This window comes from Melanerpes formicivorus, unplaced genomic scaffold (assembly GCF_026170545.1).
Source record: "Melanerpes formicivorus ecotype bairdi unplaced genomic scaffold, bMelFor1.0.p_v2 SCAF_39, whole genome shotgun sequence".
NCBI lineage: Eukaryota > Metazoa > Chordata > Aves > Piciformes > Picidae > Melanerpes > Melanerpes formicivorus.
Window position 1 is genome coordinate 3,838,267 of NW_027142391.1, and position 19,993 is coordinate 3,858,259.

At 52.2% G+C, this 19,993-nt stretch overlaps 1 protein-coding gene across 7 annotated transcripts in view; it reads right to left on the reverse strand.

Moving 5' to 3' along the window:
• The window catches only part of SAMD11 (sterile alpha motif domain containing 11), a 158,919-nt gene that overhangs the window by 50,593 nt on the left and 88,333 nt on the right, over positions 1 to 19,993 (reverse strand). For all 7 annotated transcript variants that reach the window (XM_068158313.1, XM_068158311.1, XM_068158310.1 and 4 more), the window contains one exon: positions 1,219 to 1,311. In XM_068158313.1, the coding sequence (XP_068014414.1) occupies positions 1,219 to 1,311 (93 nt within the window). The remainder of the gene's footprint in view (positions 1 to 1,218; positions 1,312 to 19,993) is intronic.

The window sequence follows — 19,993 nt, forward strand, 5'->3', positions numbered from 1 at the left end:
TTCTGACATTAAGTGACAGAAGCATTCACCACCCTCTCAAGAGCATGCTGCCTTCCAGATCATAATTTGGGGACAAGCAAGGCAAGAAGAGACAGTCTAGAGGAAGAGGATGTGAAATTAGGATGCAGCACTGGTCCCCACAACAGATCTTTATGTTGCATAACATAAAAGGTCTGTAGTTTGAGAAGGCTTCAAGACAAACTGCTGCAAAAATAAAGAGAGTCCCCTTTGAGATTCCCTGGACTGCTTATTGACAACATCCACCTTGAAGAAGCTCAGCTGCTGGACTCCCAAACCCATGGAACAGGACCTAGCTTCAGACAGTGAGTCTGCTTTTATTCTGGGGAGGGGTTTAGTGGCCCAAAAGTGCAGGTTAGGCACAGTGCTCAAGAGGGGTATTACTTAAGAGCTAATTAGTTTGAACTTAACAACAAAGGCTTTAAGGGAACGGCCTGCAAAGCCTCCTTTAGGCAACCCTGAGACAAACTCATTAACTGCAGGCTCCATTCCCCCCACCCCTCCCCCCTTTCCACTTTGCAAGCCATCAGGAAAAAGTTTAAAGATCATCTTTATGGGGAGGGGGGGGGGAAAAAAACAACCAACCAACCAACCACCAAACCAGAAACCCAACGATAAATGAATAAAAATACATGCCCTGAAAAAAACAAAACTCCCCCAACAAAAACAACCTTCTGCAGATCCCATCTCTATAGGAACAGTGCCATAAATGCATAAAGAAGAAGCAGGCAGCCTGAATTCTCCCTGCTAGGCTGCTGCTTTTTTTCCTCCCTCCTTCCCTCCCTCCCTCCCTTTAAAGGAACAGATGCCAGCACGATAAGCCTGTGTGTATCATTTCTATTCAACATGTAATCAAGACATTCTGCCTGAAAAGTAGAAACACCCCTCAAAAGCCACCTCCAAAGCTGCAGCCTGCCTGCCTGCCTCTCCCCCCCTTCCCCCCCCCCCCCCCTTATTTAATCATAAAGCAATTATTCTAATTAAGAGGCAATCCCTTTCTTGCACTGCAAGCTTCCCTCCGATGAGATAAAGCAAGCCCAGCGCACCGGCAGCCTCCTTCGTGCACCCTCGGTGCTACCAGCTCCCCCTCCCCACAGCCTCCTGCAACCCTCCCTCCTTAATTTCAATTAAGTTCCACTCTTAAGGAAGGAGAAGAAAGGGGAAGGGGATGAGGGGGGGGGAAGGAGAAGCAGCACTTACCCTTTGGGGACTCACTTCTGGCTTTCTTGCTCTCTAAAGGACACTCACTGCTGCTGTTGGGAGAACATACTCTTCTCTTGCCTAAAATTTCATCTAGAAGAGAGAGGAGAGAGAGAGAGAGGAGAAACCTGAGCATCAGAGAAGGTTGGACTTTCCTCTTTGCAAAAGCAACCAGAGAGACTTTGGCATTTTGCTTCTCTCCCTCTCACACACATTGCAAGCAGCAAAGGGGGGGAAAAAATATGAAAGTAAGACAAAAAATCATCCTGAGAGCCTTTGCTCTGCTTCCCTAATCACGCAGCCCCAAAGCCCCGACCGGCTCCTCGCACACTCAGCAACGCAACCTTCTCCCTCTGCTTGTTGTTTGGTTGGTTTTTTTTGCCCAAGCCATACATTTCTGAATCCAGTTGATTTCCTTACTGAGTTTCATCATTTGTTCTGTTGCCTTTTGTCCCCCCGGTGTTTCCACTCCTTTCATGCCCTGATGCAAAGCCACTGGGGGAAGAGAGAAAGGGGAGGAAAAAAAAACACACACAACACACACACACACACGGGAGGGGAGGAAAAAAAAGAGAGAGAGAGAGAGAGAGCACAACAGATCTCTGAATCTTCCTACCACAGTATCTCTCTCTCTCTCTCTCAATCTCTCTCCCCCCCCCCCTTCCTTTTCTCTCCACCCCCCTCCTCCTTCAAAACCTCAAGGTCCTTAGCAATCTTCCCCCTCTAGACTGTACGGAAACACTCAAGCCTTTTGCATTACTGCAGCCCTACAGCCCAACACCAAATATCTGATATACAATTACAGCCTCCCCCGAGCAGATTTCAAATCAATATCCTCCCATCCGAACGCTGGGGGAAACTGAAAGCATGATGTTGCATATGGGCAGGAAGGAAGAGGCTGTTTGTCACTGCAAGCATCAAATTCTCATCTATCAAGGGCTTGTTAAAGATGCAGCATCTTAAAAGAAGAAAAAAAAGGGGGGGGGGGGGGGGGGGAGGGATAAAAATCATCTCCCTCCCAAACGAGCAGACGTTGGATCTGCTCCCGAGCCGACGCGCAAGCAAAGCTGCTGCAATTTGCCCGAAGTGTGTGTTGGTTGAGAAAGGTTACAGACCCCCTCGGTGCTATTTATAAGAACAACAACATTCCCTCTGTTCCAGGGGACGTTTTAAGCCAAGCAACTGTCCCTCATCCTCAGACACAGCTCCACGTTGCCTGGAATTCGGCTGAGCGGGGCTGGGCTCCTGCCTTGGCACCGCGCTCAGGGAGAGCTCCGGAGCTTGGATCCCGGCAGCGCCCAGAGCAGACAGTTCACGTGCCGAGGGCACAGCCTGCCAGGCGGTGCCTTCATCCAAGGAGCAGGGCAGCAAGCCTGCGAAGTTACAAGTGGCATGTCGAGGTTTGAAAGAGCACAAGCTGCCTCGGATTGTGCCTCGCCCTGACCCTGTCACCCAGCCTGCGAACGGAGCTGGCACTCGCAGGCAACTGCGGAGGGCTTGAAACCATCCAGAACCAAAAGCAAAGTAAATAAAACAAAAACAGTGGCAATTGGAGAGCAGATGGGAAAGGAGTCAGTCAGCCACTGACAGCGCTTCAGTTTCCTCAGCACTTCACATCCACGGTGTTGAGTCAGCCTCTCCAAACAGTTTATCAACCCTCCTGCCTCAGTTTACCCCTGCAGCGACCTCTCCAAAGCCCCAGACGCTGCACGCTTGCCTGGCCAGCACCACAGCCAGAAGTACCTGGCCAACCAGCACAGACAGAGTCGTGAGCTCCCTCCCCAGGGGAAGTTTCATTCTTCATGCTGATTTTCCTGGGAATGTTACTCTGATGCTGCAAACCCTCAGAGCTGGAAGCCAAGGGCCATATATCCTCCTCAGCAGTGTCCTCATCCGGGAGCTGGGGCTTGGAAAAACAACAGAAGCCTCACGGCTCTGCTCGCCCCTCCCAGCCCGGACAGGAGGCAGCAACAACCCAGCAGGGTTTGTTCTTATGTGTTTTTTTCTCTCCAGGCAGGAGAGATTCCATGGAAGAACTGGTGACAGAAGCACCAGCTCCATGTGACAGCAGTTTGAATATGAGCAGTAAAGATTCCTTCGTTTCACAGCTCTGCCAAGGCACCTCATTACCCTCCTATCACTCCTTCTCTCTTGCTATTCCACTCCCACCCCCATGTGCCCATCTGCCAGCAGACTAGCACCATGCCCTGCTATTCCCAGGCACGTCAGCAGCACAGGTTGCAAGTCCCATCCCACTCCCAACTGGCTGCTCTTGTGCAGGGGAAGACCAAGACTCTTCATCCTGTCATTCATACTGGGGACCTCAAGCTCAGTGCTCCAGGTGTAGCCTTCAACAGTGCTGGGCAGAGGGGAACCACCATGGGTGGTGCAGCCCTGGATGCAGTTGGTGTTCACACATTCACAGAATGGTTTGGGTTGGAAGGGACCTTAAAGATCACTCAGTTCCACCCTCCCTACCACAGGCAGGGACACCTCCCACTAGCCCAAATTGCTCAAGGCCTCATCCAGCCTGGCCCTGAACACTTTCCAGGGTGAGGGCTTATGAAACAAAAGGTCTGAAGCTTTCCTGCATGATGGCCACCTCCTATAAACAAATCTTTGCTGCTCTCAGGAGAGAGCTCTCTAGCCTTATCTCCACACCCCTGGTAACTTGTGATGAGCTCCAGTGCAGCTGAACAAGGACATGCTGCTGATCCACAACCAGCAGGTTGTTCTCTGCAGTGATGCAGCCCAGTCTGTGCCATTGGAAGAGTTTCTTGGTCACAGAAGCAGCTACCTCAGTAATTTTGGTTAAACTCTATGGCATGTGGTGCCAGGATGTGGTCCTAAGGTTTAGCATCAGACTGAGTAGAGTCAGATAATGGTAGAAGTCAATGTCCCCATCATAAGAAGGGCACAGAAGTGTTGGAGCAAGTCCAAAGGGCCACAAAGATGATCCAAAGGCTGGAGCAGCTCTGCTACGAGGATAGGCTGAGGGAGCTGGGGTTGCTCAGCCTGGACAAAAAGACGACTCCCAGGGGACCTTAGAGCTGCTTTCCTCCTACAGGAAGGCTGGAGAGGGACTTTTCATAAGGGTGTCTAGAGAGAGGACAGAAGGGAATGGTTTCAAGCTGAGGGAGAGCAGGGTTAGCCTGGCTCTTAGGAAGCCATCCCTCAGCACAAGGGTGGTAAGATTCTGCAACAGACTGCCCAGGGGGGTTGTGGATGCCAGGATGGATGAGGCCCTGAACAGCCTGGGCTAGTGGGAGGTGTCCCTGCCCATGGCAGGGAGGTTGGAGGAGATGATCTCTGAGATCCCTTCCCACCTAAGCCATTCTGTGATTCCATGATCTCAAAGGTCTTTTCCAGCTGAAGTGGTTCTACATGCCCCAGCAGCCTCCTGAAGGCCCACAGCCCAGCAGGCAGGGGAGGGAGCTGGCAGCTGTGTGAACAGTCAGGTGTGCCAGCCTGCCAGCCCCAGCACCTCACACACATCAGGCAGCTGAGATCTGAACCTGGCCCTCCACATTAGCAAATTAATCTCCAGGATGATCTGCAGCATTTTTCCTTCCAGCATCTCAGGTTCACACTGTACCAAAGCACCAGATCCCACACACTCAGTCTGTATTTGGGTTGTCCCCAGCAGTTTTTATGGCAGTCAAGAGTACAGAATGATTTATGTTTTTTGCCTTAAATATAGGAAAAAAGAAAAAGAGGAAAGTCCTGAGGTGGGTCAGAGACTGACTCTGGCCCCAGGGGCGTGGGGACTAAATCAAGATCCACAACAAGCAAGGAAAAGGGAACAATTCTCATCAGCAGGCAGCACAGAGGCACAAAGGCTTAGCAATCTGCCCCCAAATTTACTGTGTCAGTAGGAGAGCACCAGGCTGAAGAGCAATCTTCTGACCTCCAGCCCAGTGCTGTAAGGAGTCCTCCCTCCCCTCAGCTTTCCTAGCTGTAAAGCAGGGAACAGAGAGGTCACATTCTCCTCAGGGACTTGGGAAGCTCACAGATCCTGGGCTACAACCTAAGTAACGGCACTGCTCCTTCCCTCCCAACAACTCAAACCATCCACCCAGCTCCAGGGCACCACTCACAACCCACCACAGGCCCTCTTACAGGATCTTACACTCTAAATTCATCCCTTGATGCCCACATTCCTTTAGAATAAACCAAACCAGGTTGGAAGAGACCTTCAAGATCACCGCATCCAACCCATCAACCAATCCAACCCACCTAAACAGCTAACCCATGGCACCAAGCACCCCAGCAAGTCTCCTCCTGAACATCTCCAATGATGGTGACTCCACCACCTCCCCAGGCAGCCCATTCCAATGGTCAGTCACTCTCTCTGTATAGAACTTCTTCCTAACATCCAACCTAAACCTCCCCTGGCGCAGCCTGAGACTGTGTCCTCTTGTTCTGGTGCTGGCTGCCTGGGAGAAGAGACCAACCTCTGCCTGTCTACAACCTCCCTTCAGGTAGCTGTAGAGAGTAGTAAGGTCACCCCTGAGTCTCCTCCATACATCCAACCATGGTTTCTCACCCTCACACACAAGAGAACCACAACACTGAAGGCATGGAGGTGGCAGCATCCCCAGTCCCTCTCCCTCTGACTTTGCAGCAGCACAACCAGGGATGTTTGGCAGCTGAGCTGGCAGTGCAGCTTCTGGATGCCTCAGCACCTTCACAGAGGACAGGGACCAGAAAGCCAAGGCAGAGCTGTTTGCTCAGCCCATGCACCTCCAAAAGGCAACAACTCCACCTTGGGCAGAGGATGGGGAGGGATGGTTCTCTTTTTTTCCCCCCTATTTGCCATTTGTTTCCCCAAATCCCTGCTTCTGCCTCCTCCCCTCCTGCCTTCCACAAAGAGTTTCAGTTGAAAGGAAGCCAAATCAGAGCAGGTTTTTTCACACTGAGGCTGAAAATTAAAAGACATTATCAGTGGAACTGTAACTTTGTGAAGCTAGGCCAGGCAATAACACGAGGAAGGAGTGCTAGAGGAAGCCCCAAGCATACTGATCACTCACTGCCAGCAGTGCAACACTGCCCTGACCACACAACACCCCCTTCAAAGCTCTCCCAGGCGGGTCCCCAAACCCTACACTACGTTCAAGGCTCCTGCTGGCCTCTCAAGGCAGTGCAGAAGAGATCCAGAGGAGGATTTAGAAACAAATCCAATGTTTTCCCCAAAGATGTCAAATCAAAGTGGATTTTGACCCCTCCTTCGTGGGAAGAGAAGTCCATCACTCACCTCCTGCACTACTCCAGTGAAATGAGAACAGAGAGAACAGGTCAGCTGGGGGAGACAGCCCTTCTGCCTCCACACAGAAGCACCACCCAAAGGCTTTGCAGGCATAAAGAGAGAGCTTATGGGTGTGACACCACCAAAGGAGCTTGTGGAGAAGCCAGGGTGGGTTTCATCCCTCTTTGGACATGAGACACACTGATTCCATGGGTGAGAATCACACCTGGAAGCAACAGTGCACTGCTTCTAATCCTCATCCTCCCAGCACCCAGCAGAGATGGATAACTCCCCAGACGTGCTCACCAACACATCTAAGAACCCCCAAGCCTCATGATCAGCTTTGAAGAGAGGACTTGGGAGCCTAAGCCAGCTGGGAAGATTAGAAAACTTATCTCAAGGTTCCCCCAAAGAGGGATTTTTACAAGGATCTTTACAGGGGAATCTGCAGCAGGGAAGATGCACCAAGGACACTAACTGAACCAACAGCAGGGTGAGAACTAAGCTCAGGTCCTGGTGGCCGAGCACAAAGCTTCACCTGCAGAAGGGAAATGAACAAATGTGAGGTGGTCACAACATTTTTGCCCTCCCAGTGTTAAAGGAGTGGACTCCAGAGTGAGCCCAAATCACAGCTGAGGGGCTGCACCAAGGTCCTCTGCACTGTGCTCCAGCGGAACGGGGTGGGCTCAAGACCTATCTCACGCTCCCTGCCTGTATCACTGGGTTTGCTCTGAAAGCTTTTTGGACCCAGAAGCCCTGAGTAAACAGAGACCTGAGCCAACTTCCATGAGAAACCAGCCCAGCTTGGACAGCCAGCATCTCACAAGAAGGTCTTTTTATCACCTCCTTGCACGTTATTTTAAGAGCAGGAAAACATCCCCCCTTGCTCTTAACTGCCCCCCTTTCCCCCCCTCCCCCCCAAATCAAACTTACACCCTGGAGATGACAATTCCCACCAGCCAGTCTGCAATGTCTTGGCAGCAGCTGAGTTTATTCAGCTCTCCCCTTTTTTGCCTTTGGCACAAACAGGCCACCACCGTTGGAGCTGCTCCGCTCCAAACAACTCTGGTGCTCCAGCCCTGCTGCTCTGCCTGTTCCCCCTGCTGAATGTGACAGGTTTGCAGGGACCCTGGAGACCCAACTGCCCCAGCCATGGGCTTGTGCCTTTTGTAAGAGAAGCTGCAGCAGCTTGCCCAGTCTCAGCAGGCCCAGGGCTGCTCCCAACAAAGGCTGGCGGCCGAGGGGCCACGCAGTGGGCTGCAGGCAGCAGCCTGGAATCTGGCTGCACATTGGCCCCCATCCCTTGCCAGCAGGAATCAATGGAACAAAGGCAGAGTGAAGCACAAGGTCATGGGAAGAACAGGCCATAATTTAACTGAGGGCAACCAGAATGGGGGGGGGGGGAGAAAAAATTATTATTGGGGAAGGTGGGGGAAGGGAAGCAGTGGGCTGCAGGGATGCTAGAACAATACAAGTGCTGGGCAGCTCGTGGGGCAGGGTGAGGTCTAGCAAGAGAGGGGAATATAGTGCTGGAGCTCTGGATGTCAAACCAGCTGCAAAATAAAGGCACCATCCTCCTCCCAGCAGGTCAGCTTAATGGCTTAAGGACATGGCAGGCAGCAGGCTCCCAACCTTAGCTATTGCACTGGGTTATCTTGTTCCTTTATGTCTCCACATCTGTATCTATTTGTTGGCTGTCATTTGGATTTAGATTGCAAGCTCTCCAGGGCAGGAAGCATCCTTTTGCTAGCTGCTGCACCAGTCCTCAGAGTAAAAATAGCACAAACAGCAGAGCAAGCTGGGCACTCCTGGCTCAGGACCATCCCTAGCCCGGACCAAGCTACCTGCAAACACTCCCCAAGCGTCACACTGCAAGTCCCTGGTGGCAAGAGGCTCATGGAAAGAGGAAGGGCAACAGAAAACGTTGGGGAGAGAGGAATGGGACACTAAATGTCTCTTACTCTAAAGCAAGGGGGATGCAACATCAAACAGCCAAAGGTTTTTTTGTCTTTACTGCTCACTCAGAGAATTTTGGCAGGCTGGATGTGCAGTCACTCCTCTCCAGAGCAGAGAGCCACCCCAACTGGCAAGAGTCAGCAATCATCCCTCACTGATCACACAAAGCAGCACTCCAAAGGTAGACCTGGTGCCGCTAAGCCTTCCAAACCACAGAATATATGAAAGCTGCAGCTGAGTAGAAGGATTCCCAACGTCTAAGGCACCACCCAGCCCTTCCTAGGCACGAGAAGCAGCCTGCAATCCCTTTCTCAGCTCTCACCACGAGGCCATCTGCCTTTCCTCCTACCACGCAAACACCATCCTGCTACTTCCCACCTCCTTGTGCTGGCTCCATTTTCCCAGCTGGAGCCAAGCACCCCAAAGGGCTGCCCAATAATCTCAGCTTCCCAAGGAGTGAAACAAGAGGGAGAATGCAGGAGCCATCCTCCTGCCTGGCTGTAATGAGGCTGTTGATTAGAGAAGGGGTAGCAACATCTCCTTCTCTCCCAGATTCCCTACAGCAAACTCATTCCTACAGCACACACACCGAGCTATGGAGAAGGTGGTAAATATTCATGGCATGACAGAAAAAAAACCCCACACCACTCATGAAGAGGATCTAGAGCACTTAAAAGAGAGATCTGAATTAATTTTACATGCTGCAGAGAGGCTTTTTAGCAACTGCAAACTTGTGAATCCCCACTCCTTTCCAGAAAAGAGCTGAGGAATGAGGTTGGGAGGGTGGGCTGCAAGTCCAGACAGTTTGGAGACTCCATTTCTATGCTCCAGAATGCAGCATGTTCCAGTGGGGAGGAGAGGAGAAGGAAGGGCAAAGACTGTGAAATCAGAAGACTTAAGCACAGCTCCTTTCTTTGAAGGACCACAAACCTCTGGAGCAAAGGTTGGTTGGCCTCAGTTTCATAGCATGGTTGGGGTTGGAAGGGACCTCTGTAGGTCATGTAGGCAAACAAAGCCTCCTGTCAAAGCAGGGGCACCTAGGACAGGCCACAGGAAGGCTTGGAATCTCTCCAGAGAGGGAGACTCCACCACCCTGGGCAGCCTGCTCCAGGATTCCTCACACCAAAGAAGTTTTTCCTGATGTTGAGGTGGAACTTCTTGAGTTCTAGTTTGCTCCTGTGGCCCCTGAGTGATAACAAGCTCTGAGAGCTGGCAGCAGTTCCTCTGAAACAGACAGTTCCTAGTCCTGGGGGATGCCACCCAACACTGGGCAAGGCGATGTGGCAAGGAGAGCAACCTGCACAGAATCACAGAGCTGTCAGGGGTGGAAGGGACCTCAAGGCTCAGCCAGCTCCAAGCCCCCTCACACTACAGCAGGTTGCTCACAGCCACATCCAGCCTGGCCTTCAAAACCTCCAGGGCTGAGGCTTCCACCACCTCCCTGGGCAACCTGTGCCAGGCTCTCACTACCCCCATGGGGAAGAACTTCTTCTTCCTGACATCCCTGTGGGCTCCTAGGTGCTGGATTTTCTGTGTCTGGGCTGTGCCAGCAACCTGCTATCCCCTCCAACACCAGGACAGCTACTCCACCTCCTGTGCCAGCTCCTTCTGCAAGCCTCCCAGCTTCTCTTCTAGAAAGTGGAGGCTGAAGAGGGTGGCTTCCAGCAGAGCTGCTGCTGGTGGTGCTGTACCCTTAGCACCATTTAAATGTCCGATTGCACTCATTCAGCCCCTGAAAAAACCAGCCCTGCTCCAGCCCCTGACAGCTTTGACAGCCAGACTCCTTAATTCCTTTTTCTTATTCCCTTAATCTGTCATCTTTATCAGGCTGGGGAAGTGCCAGGCAGCATGCAGGAGCCCCGGCCCCGATCAATCTCCACATTACAGCTGACAGAATGGTGCTAATAACTTATTGATCTAATGTTTGCCAAGCCCCACTGGGGCTGAAAGGCTGCCATTGATTGGCTTGAGGGAAGGAGCCTCTCAGCTGAGAGCAGAGAGGAAAGCCTTCAAATTGTCTTCTTCCCTAGGAGCCTGGAGACGGAGGGAGGGTGGGGAAGGCAGAGCAGGGAGGAGGACAAGAGGGCTGAAGGGAGGAAGAGAAACGGAAGGGAAGAAGGGTGCATGTGTCAGGTGGAGTCAGGTCTGGAAAAGGAAGAGGGGGAGGGGGGGGGAGAAAGGTTTGAGAACCAAAGACAGACAAGGAGGAGGGAAAAGAGCAGGAAAGGGCAGAAGAGCAAAGGGAAGAAAAGGAAGAGGGAACAAAAAGCTTGTGCAGAGCTGAAAAATTAATGAAACAGGCAGTTGACCTTCTTCCTGCTCACAGCAGATCGTTAATAAAATCTTCCCAAGCAGGACAGATTTTTGACAGGACTAAAACCCACAGCTCACCCAGCATCCAAGCCTGGTGGCACAGACAGAGAGAGAGGCACGTGCACTGGAGCAGGAGCAGCGTCAGAACCCTGCCTCTGAAGCGCCAGCTCGACAGCCAGCAGGGTCAGGAGCAGCCTCACTGCCTCCTCTCCCCTGGGCTTCACCCAGCAGCAAGCAGGAGTGGACAAGCCAGGTGCCCCATGACAACCTGTGCTGGGTTCCTCTGCCTGCCACCAGCGAGATGTCACTGCACCAGTGACATGTCTGCAGCTCTTTGCTGGCTGCCTGCAAGGCACCTGGGGAAGGAGGTGGAAGCAGGGGGGTGGGAAGAGGTTATTTTTGGAAGCAGGATAATCTTGCTCTTCCTAGAGCTGCAAAGAAAGGAAGAGAAGAGTCAGTGTTTATTCCAGTTGCAAAGCTGCAACAGGTAATGGCCATGAACTGGGTGGCTGCTCCAGCTGCCAGAGAGCGATGGACTCACTGTGCTGACTACAGCCAGCCTGCCAGGAAGGCTGGGGAGGGACTGCTCAGGATCTCAGGCAGTGATAGGAGTAGGGGGAATGGAATGAAGCTGGAGGTGGGGAGATTCAGGCTGGAGGGGAGGAGGAAGTTCTTCCCCATGAGAGTGGTGAAGCCCTGGAATGTGTTGTCCAGGGAGGTGGTTGGGGCCCCAGCCCTGGAGGTGTTTAAGGCCAGGCTGGCTGAGGCTCTGGCCAGGCTGATCTAGTGTGGGGTGTCCCTGCCCATGGCAGGGGGGGTGGAACTGGCTGACCCTTGTGGTCCCTTCCCACCCTGACTGATACTATGATACATCCAGCCTGGCCTTAACCTCCATGGCTGAGCCTTCCACCACCCTCCCTGAGCAATCTGTGCCAGGCTCTCACCCCCCAAGCTTTCAGAGACCAGAAATGGAGGCAACACCAAGGGAGGTGAGGAAGAAGTTCTTTTCTTCCCCATGAGAGTGGTGAAGCCCTGGAATGGGTTGTCCAGGGAGGTGGTTGGGGCCCTGTCCCTGGAGATGTTTAAGCCCAGGCTGGCTGAGGCTCTGGCCAGGCTGATCTAGTGTGGGGTGTCCCTGCCCATGGCAGGGGGTTGGAACTGGATGATCCTTGTGCTCCCTTCCACCCCTGACTGATACTATGGCAGAGGGAGGAGGCCAAGTTACTCAAGCTGCCACCTTGAGTCCTGACCAGCTGGGGCACTTCTTTCCTCAAGTGATGGAGATACACCTTGAAACACATCACTGCATCACTGACCTTCCCCGAGGTGTTTGCAGAGACATCCTACTAGGACTCTCCTGCCAAAAGCAGGCTTCAAAATCCCTGCCAAGAGCCAAGATTTACTGCACTCCAAGAGCAGGGCACTAAACTGCCTCAGCTCTTTCTTCTCCTGCAGTGACAAAGCCAAGAATAAAACCTTCACCCTCACACCAGCAGAATCCCACAGCCTAACCCACACTGCAAGTGCAGATGCAGAGCACAGCATTTTTGCCTTCACCTCCCAAGACCTTCCTTTGTATGACAAAGAGATGTTGGTTACCTCCCACCCCCCCCAACAAGGCTTCAGGAGAAAGAAAAATGAACTTGAACAGAGGAAGACGAAAGGACAAGTCCTCCAGATCCAAGCCAAGAGGGTGAATGGCACTGACAGAGCCTAGACCCTGATGCAGCCTGGATAAACAACTGTCCCTTGTGGTGAAAGATGCCAAGAAGAGGTGGCTGGGTTTACAGCTCCTAGATGCCCATTTGGTGCTGATTTTCTGCTCAATTTAAGGCAGCAGTTCAATAAAAGGCTTCTGGGGTTGGGGGTTTTTGTTGTTGGGCTTTGTTAAATGAAAACATGTCTGCATCCCAGCTCATTAGCACAGGCTCAGAAACCAGCCCTTCCCTGCACTCCTGTCTCTAGCCATTAGCCACAACATCCCTGATCCCAATTATTTTCCATCCCCAGCATCAACTCCTCTTTAGCAGATAAAAGCTCTAGGTGTCGGTGCAAAGCCAAGTGAAGCCACTGGGAAGCCTTCCAGGGCAGAATTCAAGGAGAGGCCCCAAAGAAAGTGACCCAACCCAGCAGGTGAGCCCCAGCCCACCCCCCAAGAGAGCCAACCCAGCAGGTGAGCCACAGCCACCCCCCAAGAGAGCCAACCCAGCAGGTGAGCCCCAGCCACCCCCCAAGAGAGCCAACCCAGCAGGGTCAGCCCCAGCCCCCTCCAGAGAGCCAACCCAGCAGGGTCAGCCCCAGCCCCTCCAGAGAGCCAACCCAGCAGGGTCAGCCCCAGCCCCTCCAGAGAGCCAACCCAGCAGGGTCAGCCCCAGCCCCCTCCAGAGAGCCAACCCAGCAGGGTCAGCCCCAGTCCCCCCCCCAGAGAGCCAACCCAGCAGGGTCAGCCCCAGCCCCCTCCCCAGAGAGCCAACCCAGCAGGTCAGCCCCAGCCCCCTCCAGAGAGCCAACCCAGCAGGGTCAGCCCCAGCCCCCTCCCCAGAGAGCCAACCCAGCAGGGTCAGCCCCAGCCCCCTCCCCAGAGAGCCAACCCAGCAGGTCAGCCCCAGCCCCACGGGTGAGCTACCAGCTTGTAGCCTTGTCAATGAAGAATTCCCAGACTGACTCTCAAATGTGAATCTGCTTACAGCTCACTCCTGAACTGCCTCCCTTCTCCCCTGTGCTTGGCCAACAGAGCATCAAGTGGAAAGATGAGAGAGAAGCATTAATGCAGAAGAACAAACCAGCTCAGAGAGAGATGGTTTGGAGCCCTGTGGATGGACACTGCTCTGCCAGCACTCCAAAACACCAAGCATGCATGGCCTCCCATGGAGCAGGGCTCCTCAAGTGGGGCTCCTCCAGGGACACAGATGTCATGTTCTCCCTATGTCAGGTGGCCACAGGAACCACTGCAGGTTAACATGGAGCTGGTGACTGTGGACCACACTGCTCCGAGGCCAAAGCCCTCAGGGTTTGCCATTGCCCTGGAGACATCCAAGGTCAAGCCTAACGGTGCCCTGAGCAACCTGAGCCTGTTGGAGGTCTCCTTGCTGACTGCAGGGGGGGTGGAGAAGATGACCTTTGAGGGAGGCTTCCATCACACTGACCAACAAGCCCAGCTGGTAGTGCACAAGACCCTTAGTGGGAAGGTCGTGAGTTCAAGCCTGCAGCGGGCAGTGGTGTCCTCCCTACTCCAGTCATGAGGTCTGTGGTGACAGGTTGGACTTGATGATCTTTGAGGTCTCTTCCAACCTTAGGAATACTGAACAATACTGAGAAGCCCAAGGCTCCTGGGAACTCTGCAGCCCTGGAAAGCTTGGCCTTCTGCTGCTTCCCATCCCACAGCCACAAAAGCCTCTAACCACTGGGGATGGGGACTCTAACCCATGGGCAGTCCCAGACACCACACACAGAACCACAGCAACTCCCTTGCTGTTTGCAGTGTGACCTGGCACTGCCAACACCTCTACGGAGTGCCCTCTTCTCAGACAACATTCAGACATCAAACCAACTCCCTCTAATCACAGGGGGCAGAAGGAAGAGAGGGAAGCTCTACCCACCTTCCTCTAGCATCAGTGAGCCTGATTCCTCCACTTCTATCCATGCAAATAGTCCTACTGCAACTGGAAAGGCATGATATGTGGCACTGCAGGAGAGAGGGTGTTTGAGGAGAGAAAGAGGAGAAATTAACAGGATTTTTCTGGCAGGAGAGGAAGTTATTCAGAGCCTTGGGACCAGGACTCCACTGCCAAACGCTCGCTCAAAGCCTGGAGCAGCGTGCAAAGCACACACACACACACACACAAGGGAGCAGACACCTGCACTTTCTCTGTGAGCCATGGAGCCCTGCAAGGCCTCCTCCATCCTCCCCCACCCCAGGCAGGCCCTGGCAGACCGCATTAGCCCAACTGGATAGAGAGGGGATTGGCCTTGTTTACAGACACACCACTAGCTGCTTAAAGGGGCTCTAAATCCCTGTTTGATGTGCAAACCCTCAGCTTTGCTCCCCTGCCTTTGTCAAGCAGCCCTGGCTCTGCTCAGCCTTCTGTGTGTGCCTCTCTCAATTAAGATGAAAAGCATCTCATGCCATCATCTGCTCTCAAGGTAAGCCCCTCTGCAGTGCCAGTGCTCTGCCCTGTCTGCTGCCTCGCCTTGAGCTCAGCCATTAGGGAAGGACTTTTATATTCTCATTAGGCTGGTTGCCTGCCCTCCCCTCCCACATCCACGCTCCCCTGGAGGCATCTCACCATACTTGCTCTACCTTTGCAGATGTTGTTAAGCCTCTTACTGCATCTCACCAGTGCAGGCTGCCTCTGGATGTTCCAAAGGACATTCAGACCTTGTTACATGCACTTTTCCTGCCTTCCTCCACTTGCCATATTATATCCCCATCGTGACTGCAATTTAATTAGCACCAAGGAAAGCATTCTCCAGTATTTTTCCACCAGAAAGACAGCAGAAAATCAGCTCCAAGGGGTCAAGAGAGGAGAGGCCACACATGTTTCCTTGGTCTGGGACCCCTGGGCATCACCAAAGCTTTTTTTCCCCCTTCCGCCAGGTAGGCTTTAGGCTGTCGACAGGACTGCACTTGGGGGGAGGTAGCTCACCCATCTTCTCTGCCAAGGGAGTATCTCTCTGCCCAAAAGCCAACCCTGCCTCTCAGCAGCTGGATCAGCTAGCCCCCAAAATGATCCAATGCTGGCCAGAGAGGGAGGAGGAGATTTAACCTAGCAGCTGGATAGAAGCCCAGAGTGGGCATCACCATCATCTTGATCAATGAAGAGCCACCAAGTGCCCTTCCTTGACACCACCTTCTCTGATCCTCCCCAAGAACTGACTGCTCCTTCCCTCTGTGTTGGGAACCACCAACACTTGCACCCTTGAAATCTGCTCAAGCACTGGGTGAACAGGCTGGCCAGGGACTGTGGGAACCAGCACAAGCATCTCATTCCCAGTCACAAGAAGAGGCAGGGAAAGCAGCAGGTTGCTATTCTCAAAAGCCTGAGGACATCAGACCTTTGTGGGTGACCTAACATTCAGCTCAGAGGAGGAGGAAGAACAGTGTGAGAGGGTAAAACCCTAAACCACCAAGATGGATTTCCTCAACCAGTCAAGAATTGAGAGTCACAATCTGGGCAGCCCTTCCCAAACCCCAAGACCTCCTGGGAGCTAAGGAAATCCTTAGAGATAACTGTAATAAATCTGCAGAGCCAAGACACAGAGGTTTGCTCCATGATTGAGAGGTCTCTGTAACACCTCCAGGTCCCCAGTGGGCCCAGAGCAGTGGGACCCAGCTAACATGCATCAAGCACACAAATCTCTCAACCATCACCAGGGCTGATGGTGGCTCCAAAGCCAATCAATAGGGCAATTAGATCATATCAGTGCACATCTCTCGGCCACCTCCTTCTGTTGTCAATGCAAAAGCCTCAGTTACCAGCTCTGGGTCTCCAGATCTCTCTCAGCTCCAGGTCTCCAGATCTCTTACAGAGAGGCACTGGTTGGAGCAGGTTTTTGCTGTTGGTATTCTTCAGTGCCTTTAAAGGTCCAGTGTCAGAGGACACTCCAAACATGAGCTTGGACACCAACCTCACCCCACCCTCAAGTCTCACACATGCTGGACACCTAGAAGCAGGCCATAAACCACATCCAGTCCATATTGTCACAGGGGAACATCACCACAGAGCTCTAGCAGAGAAATTAGGAAGGATGAGGCAGGAAAATGACCTCTGCTGCTTTAGGATCTTGGACAAATTTCTGTGCCTCAGTTGACTCCTGAGCCTCTAGAGTGCAGTTGAAAACCAGTGGAAGGCATTCTGCATCTTGCCCAACAGTTCTGATAAAGCTTTACCCAAGTACCTCCCTTTCCTTCTAGCGCTGAAACCAGCAGCCAGTCCTCCCTTTTTTCATGCTGAGTGTTTGCAGATCCTGGATTTGCCAGCCTGCATTTCTGCAGACACCAAACTTACCAACCAGTCAGGAGCACTGCCCCAGTCCTCTCCACACCCAAGTGATGCCACAGACTTTTGGTTTGGATGACCCCAGACTCTTCCTAGCCCTTTGGGCCTCACAAGATGCTACATACTGACTTTCTTGGTCCAGCTTGGAGCTCCTCTACCCTCATTACAAACAGCCACTGTGGGTTATGACACCAACCAAGGTGGATTATTAAATCCTTTTCTAATCAGGACCAAACCCTGAGAGTCTTTCAGGATTGTTTTCTTCTTAGTCTTTCAGCTTCTGCTGTCCCAAACTAAGCTCTTCAGCCTCTCTGCTCCCAAACACAACCATCACCACTGACAGAAAGTGCCCTGTTTTCACTTTAAAATTATCCTTCAGCTTTCCAAGGCCATTAATATCAGTGCTGCTCTTCCAACCAATTGTTCCAGCAATACATCAGCCTCCTCAGCCCCTTGTGACCTGAACATCAGCCCAGCTCTAGCTCTGAACCCTGACTCCAGCCTGACCCATCTCATCAAAGGCCCAGAACTAACTCTACACCATCATTTTCCATTAGCTTCAACCCCTCTCTGCACTTCAAAGACCATTAAAGATCCAGTAATACTTCTAATTTTCCAGTCCATGGTGTTTGAAACTGTAGCACTGCCTCTAATCCTGGTTTTAACTATAAATCACTGAGCTCCTTCTCACAGAATTAATCATAAACCAACCAACTCTGCCAACTCCAAACCTCTTTTTTTAACCCCGTGGGCCCTGCAATGAGCAAATCTCTTCCATTTGTTCTCAATCCCCTGCCCAGCCACAGCCAGGAAGCCACAGACACTTGAGTGTCCTCCACCTCCAAATGGCTTTTGGAGGGTGAGGTCCTCACAACCCAACCCCAGAGTGTTGTACAAAGAGCTCAGACAGCTGGGGACATGTTTCTGTTTCCCTTACTGTTGTAATTGAATGCTTTAAGCAACAGCCTTCAGCCCAGCCCAGAGCTAACTCCCTTCAAATTAGCCATGTAGCAATTAGTTAGACCATCCTCCCCTCCCACCCCTGCCAGGACAAACAAACAGATCCAAGACATAAACCCAACAACTGGCATCAGCTACAGATCCCAGCACATCTTGTTTCAGTTCCCTTCACTTGCACATCCAGGAGGTGGTGACAGTGGTACCAGCTGAGCACATGCTCTGAAGTCAGAGCTGGCAGGTCCTGCATGGACTTTGGCAAATGAGTTTGCCCTTAATCAAACAAGCATGTGGAGTGAGCTGGCTCCAGACAGCAGGGAAGAGATCCAGGTGTCCCTGTGGTGATGTGACAATGTCCCCTCTCCCTTTAGATACCTCACCCCTTCACTGGTCAATTCTTGTTAGACACACCAAACCTATCATGTTCTAAAACTCACAGAAGCATTGAGTGTGGTGGGTTGAAAATTCCCCCCCCCCCCCAAAACTACCACACTGTGCTTGGAAAAGACCTCCAAGATCACCAAGTTCAACCATCAGCCCAACCCCACCACAGCCATCAAACCACATCCCCAAGTGCCATGTCCATACATAGAATCATAGAATCAGTAAGGTTGGAAAAGACCTCAGAGATCAGCAAGTCCAACCTGTCACCCAAGACCTCATGGCTACTAAACCATGGCACCAAGTGCCACATCCAATCTCCTCCTGAGCACCTCCAGGGATGGGGACTCCACCACCTCCCTGGGCAGCACATTCCAATGGCCAACAACTCTCTCAAGTGAAGAACTTTCTCCTCAGTTTTGAACATAGTATCATAGTATCATTCAGGGTTGGAAGGGACCACAAGGATCAGCCAGTTCCAACCCCCCTGCCATGAGCAGGGACACCCCACACTAGATCAGCCTGGCCAGAGCCTCGTCCAGCCTGGGCTTAAACACCTCCAGGGACAGGGCCTTGACCACCTCCCTGGACAACCCATTCCAGGGTTTCACCACTCTCATGGTGAAGAACCTCCTCCTCACATCTTACATGCTTTGAACACCTCCAGGGATGGTGACACCACCACCTCTCTGGGCAGCCTGTCCCAATGCTTGATCAAATCTCTGCCAGTGGTTTGGTGGCCTCTCCCTTTTCACTGCTCAGACTTCCACTGAGGTCACAGCCAAGCACTGGTGGCCTCACTGCTACTCCATGCCTGCAGTGCCTATGTTTTGTGTTTCTTAGTGGGTTTTTATGGTTAGGAAGCTAACCAGAGAACCTCAAACTGAAATTCCAGCAAGCAAGAACAAGGACTTCTACATCTAACCTTTTCTACTGCTTAAGACTGGTGGGGATGAGTGCCTGGAATGCTATGGATTCTCAAAGGCTTTCAGCCACGTTGATCAAGCCCAGCAGTTTCTCTGCAAAGCAAAACAACACTAAAAACCATTCTGACACACAGGGTCAGCTGGGACATACAGACTCACACAAAAAATGATCTCTCTGGCCAGTTTGGCTCAGAGCTGTGCAGGAAAAGGAGCTGTGGGGTTGGATTAATGAAGAGAATATGGAGAGTCAGCTGTGAAAGCCAAGCCTGGGAGCTGCCTATGGCTGCTCCTTTACAGACAGACCATAATTCCCCAGCTCACCACAACACAACCTATGAGGGGCTGAACCATTTTACTGCCAAAGCAATCACAGCAAGTTTCACTGCAGGCAGGAGGAACCCTACTGGAATGGGGTCAAACCTCATGCAAAAGCCAAACCTGCCATGGCACTGAACATGCTCCCAAAGACACTCCCAGAGCTGCTGCTGTGTTACCTTCAGGTTCAGGGTTAAGTTACACAGAGAATGGAATAGAATGGAATAGAATGGAATAGAATATGACTTAAAGAATAGGTGAACAAACCCACTGTTACAGATGTGACCAGAAACTTTTACCTGGAGCCATCTCTAACACCCACCAAAGGAAGGATCTTCAGGAAGGCCTCTATCAAGTAACATGCAGAGACAGAGAGAGAGCCACCTCTGCTTTGGAAGGACAGGGATCATGAGCCTGACTCCCAGCTTCTCCTCAACTTTCATTTACAATCAGTAGCAAAACACAGATGCTGCAAACAGATCTCCACTTTACTACCAGTGCCTCACTTGTTGACTGCTGCCTATCCCCAAAGCATCCTCTCCCATTCCTCCCTCACCGACATCCAGAGGGGCAGAGCCCAGAGAAGCGTTTCCGACTTCACCACATTCCCTTGAAATCAGATGAATCCCTCCAGAAAAAAAAAGGCAAGCCAGGTAGCACTAACAAATCCAAACAACCAGGCT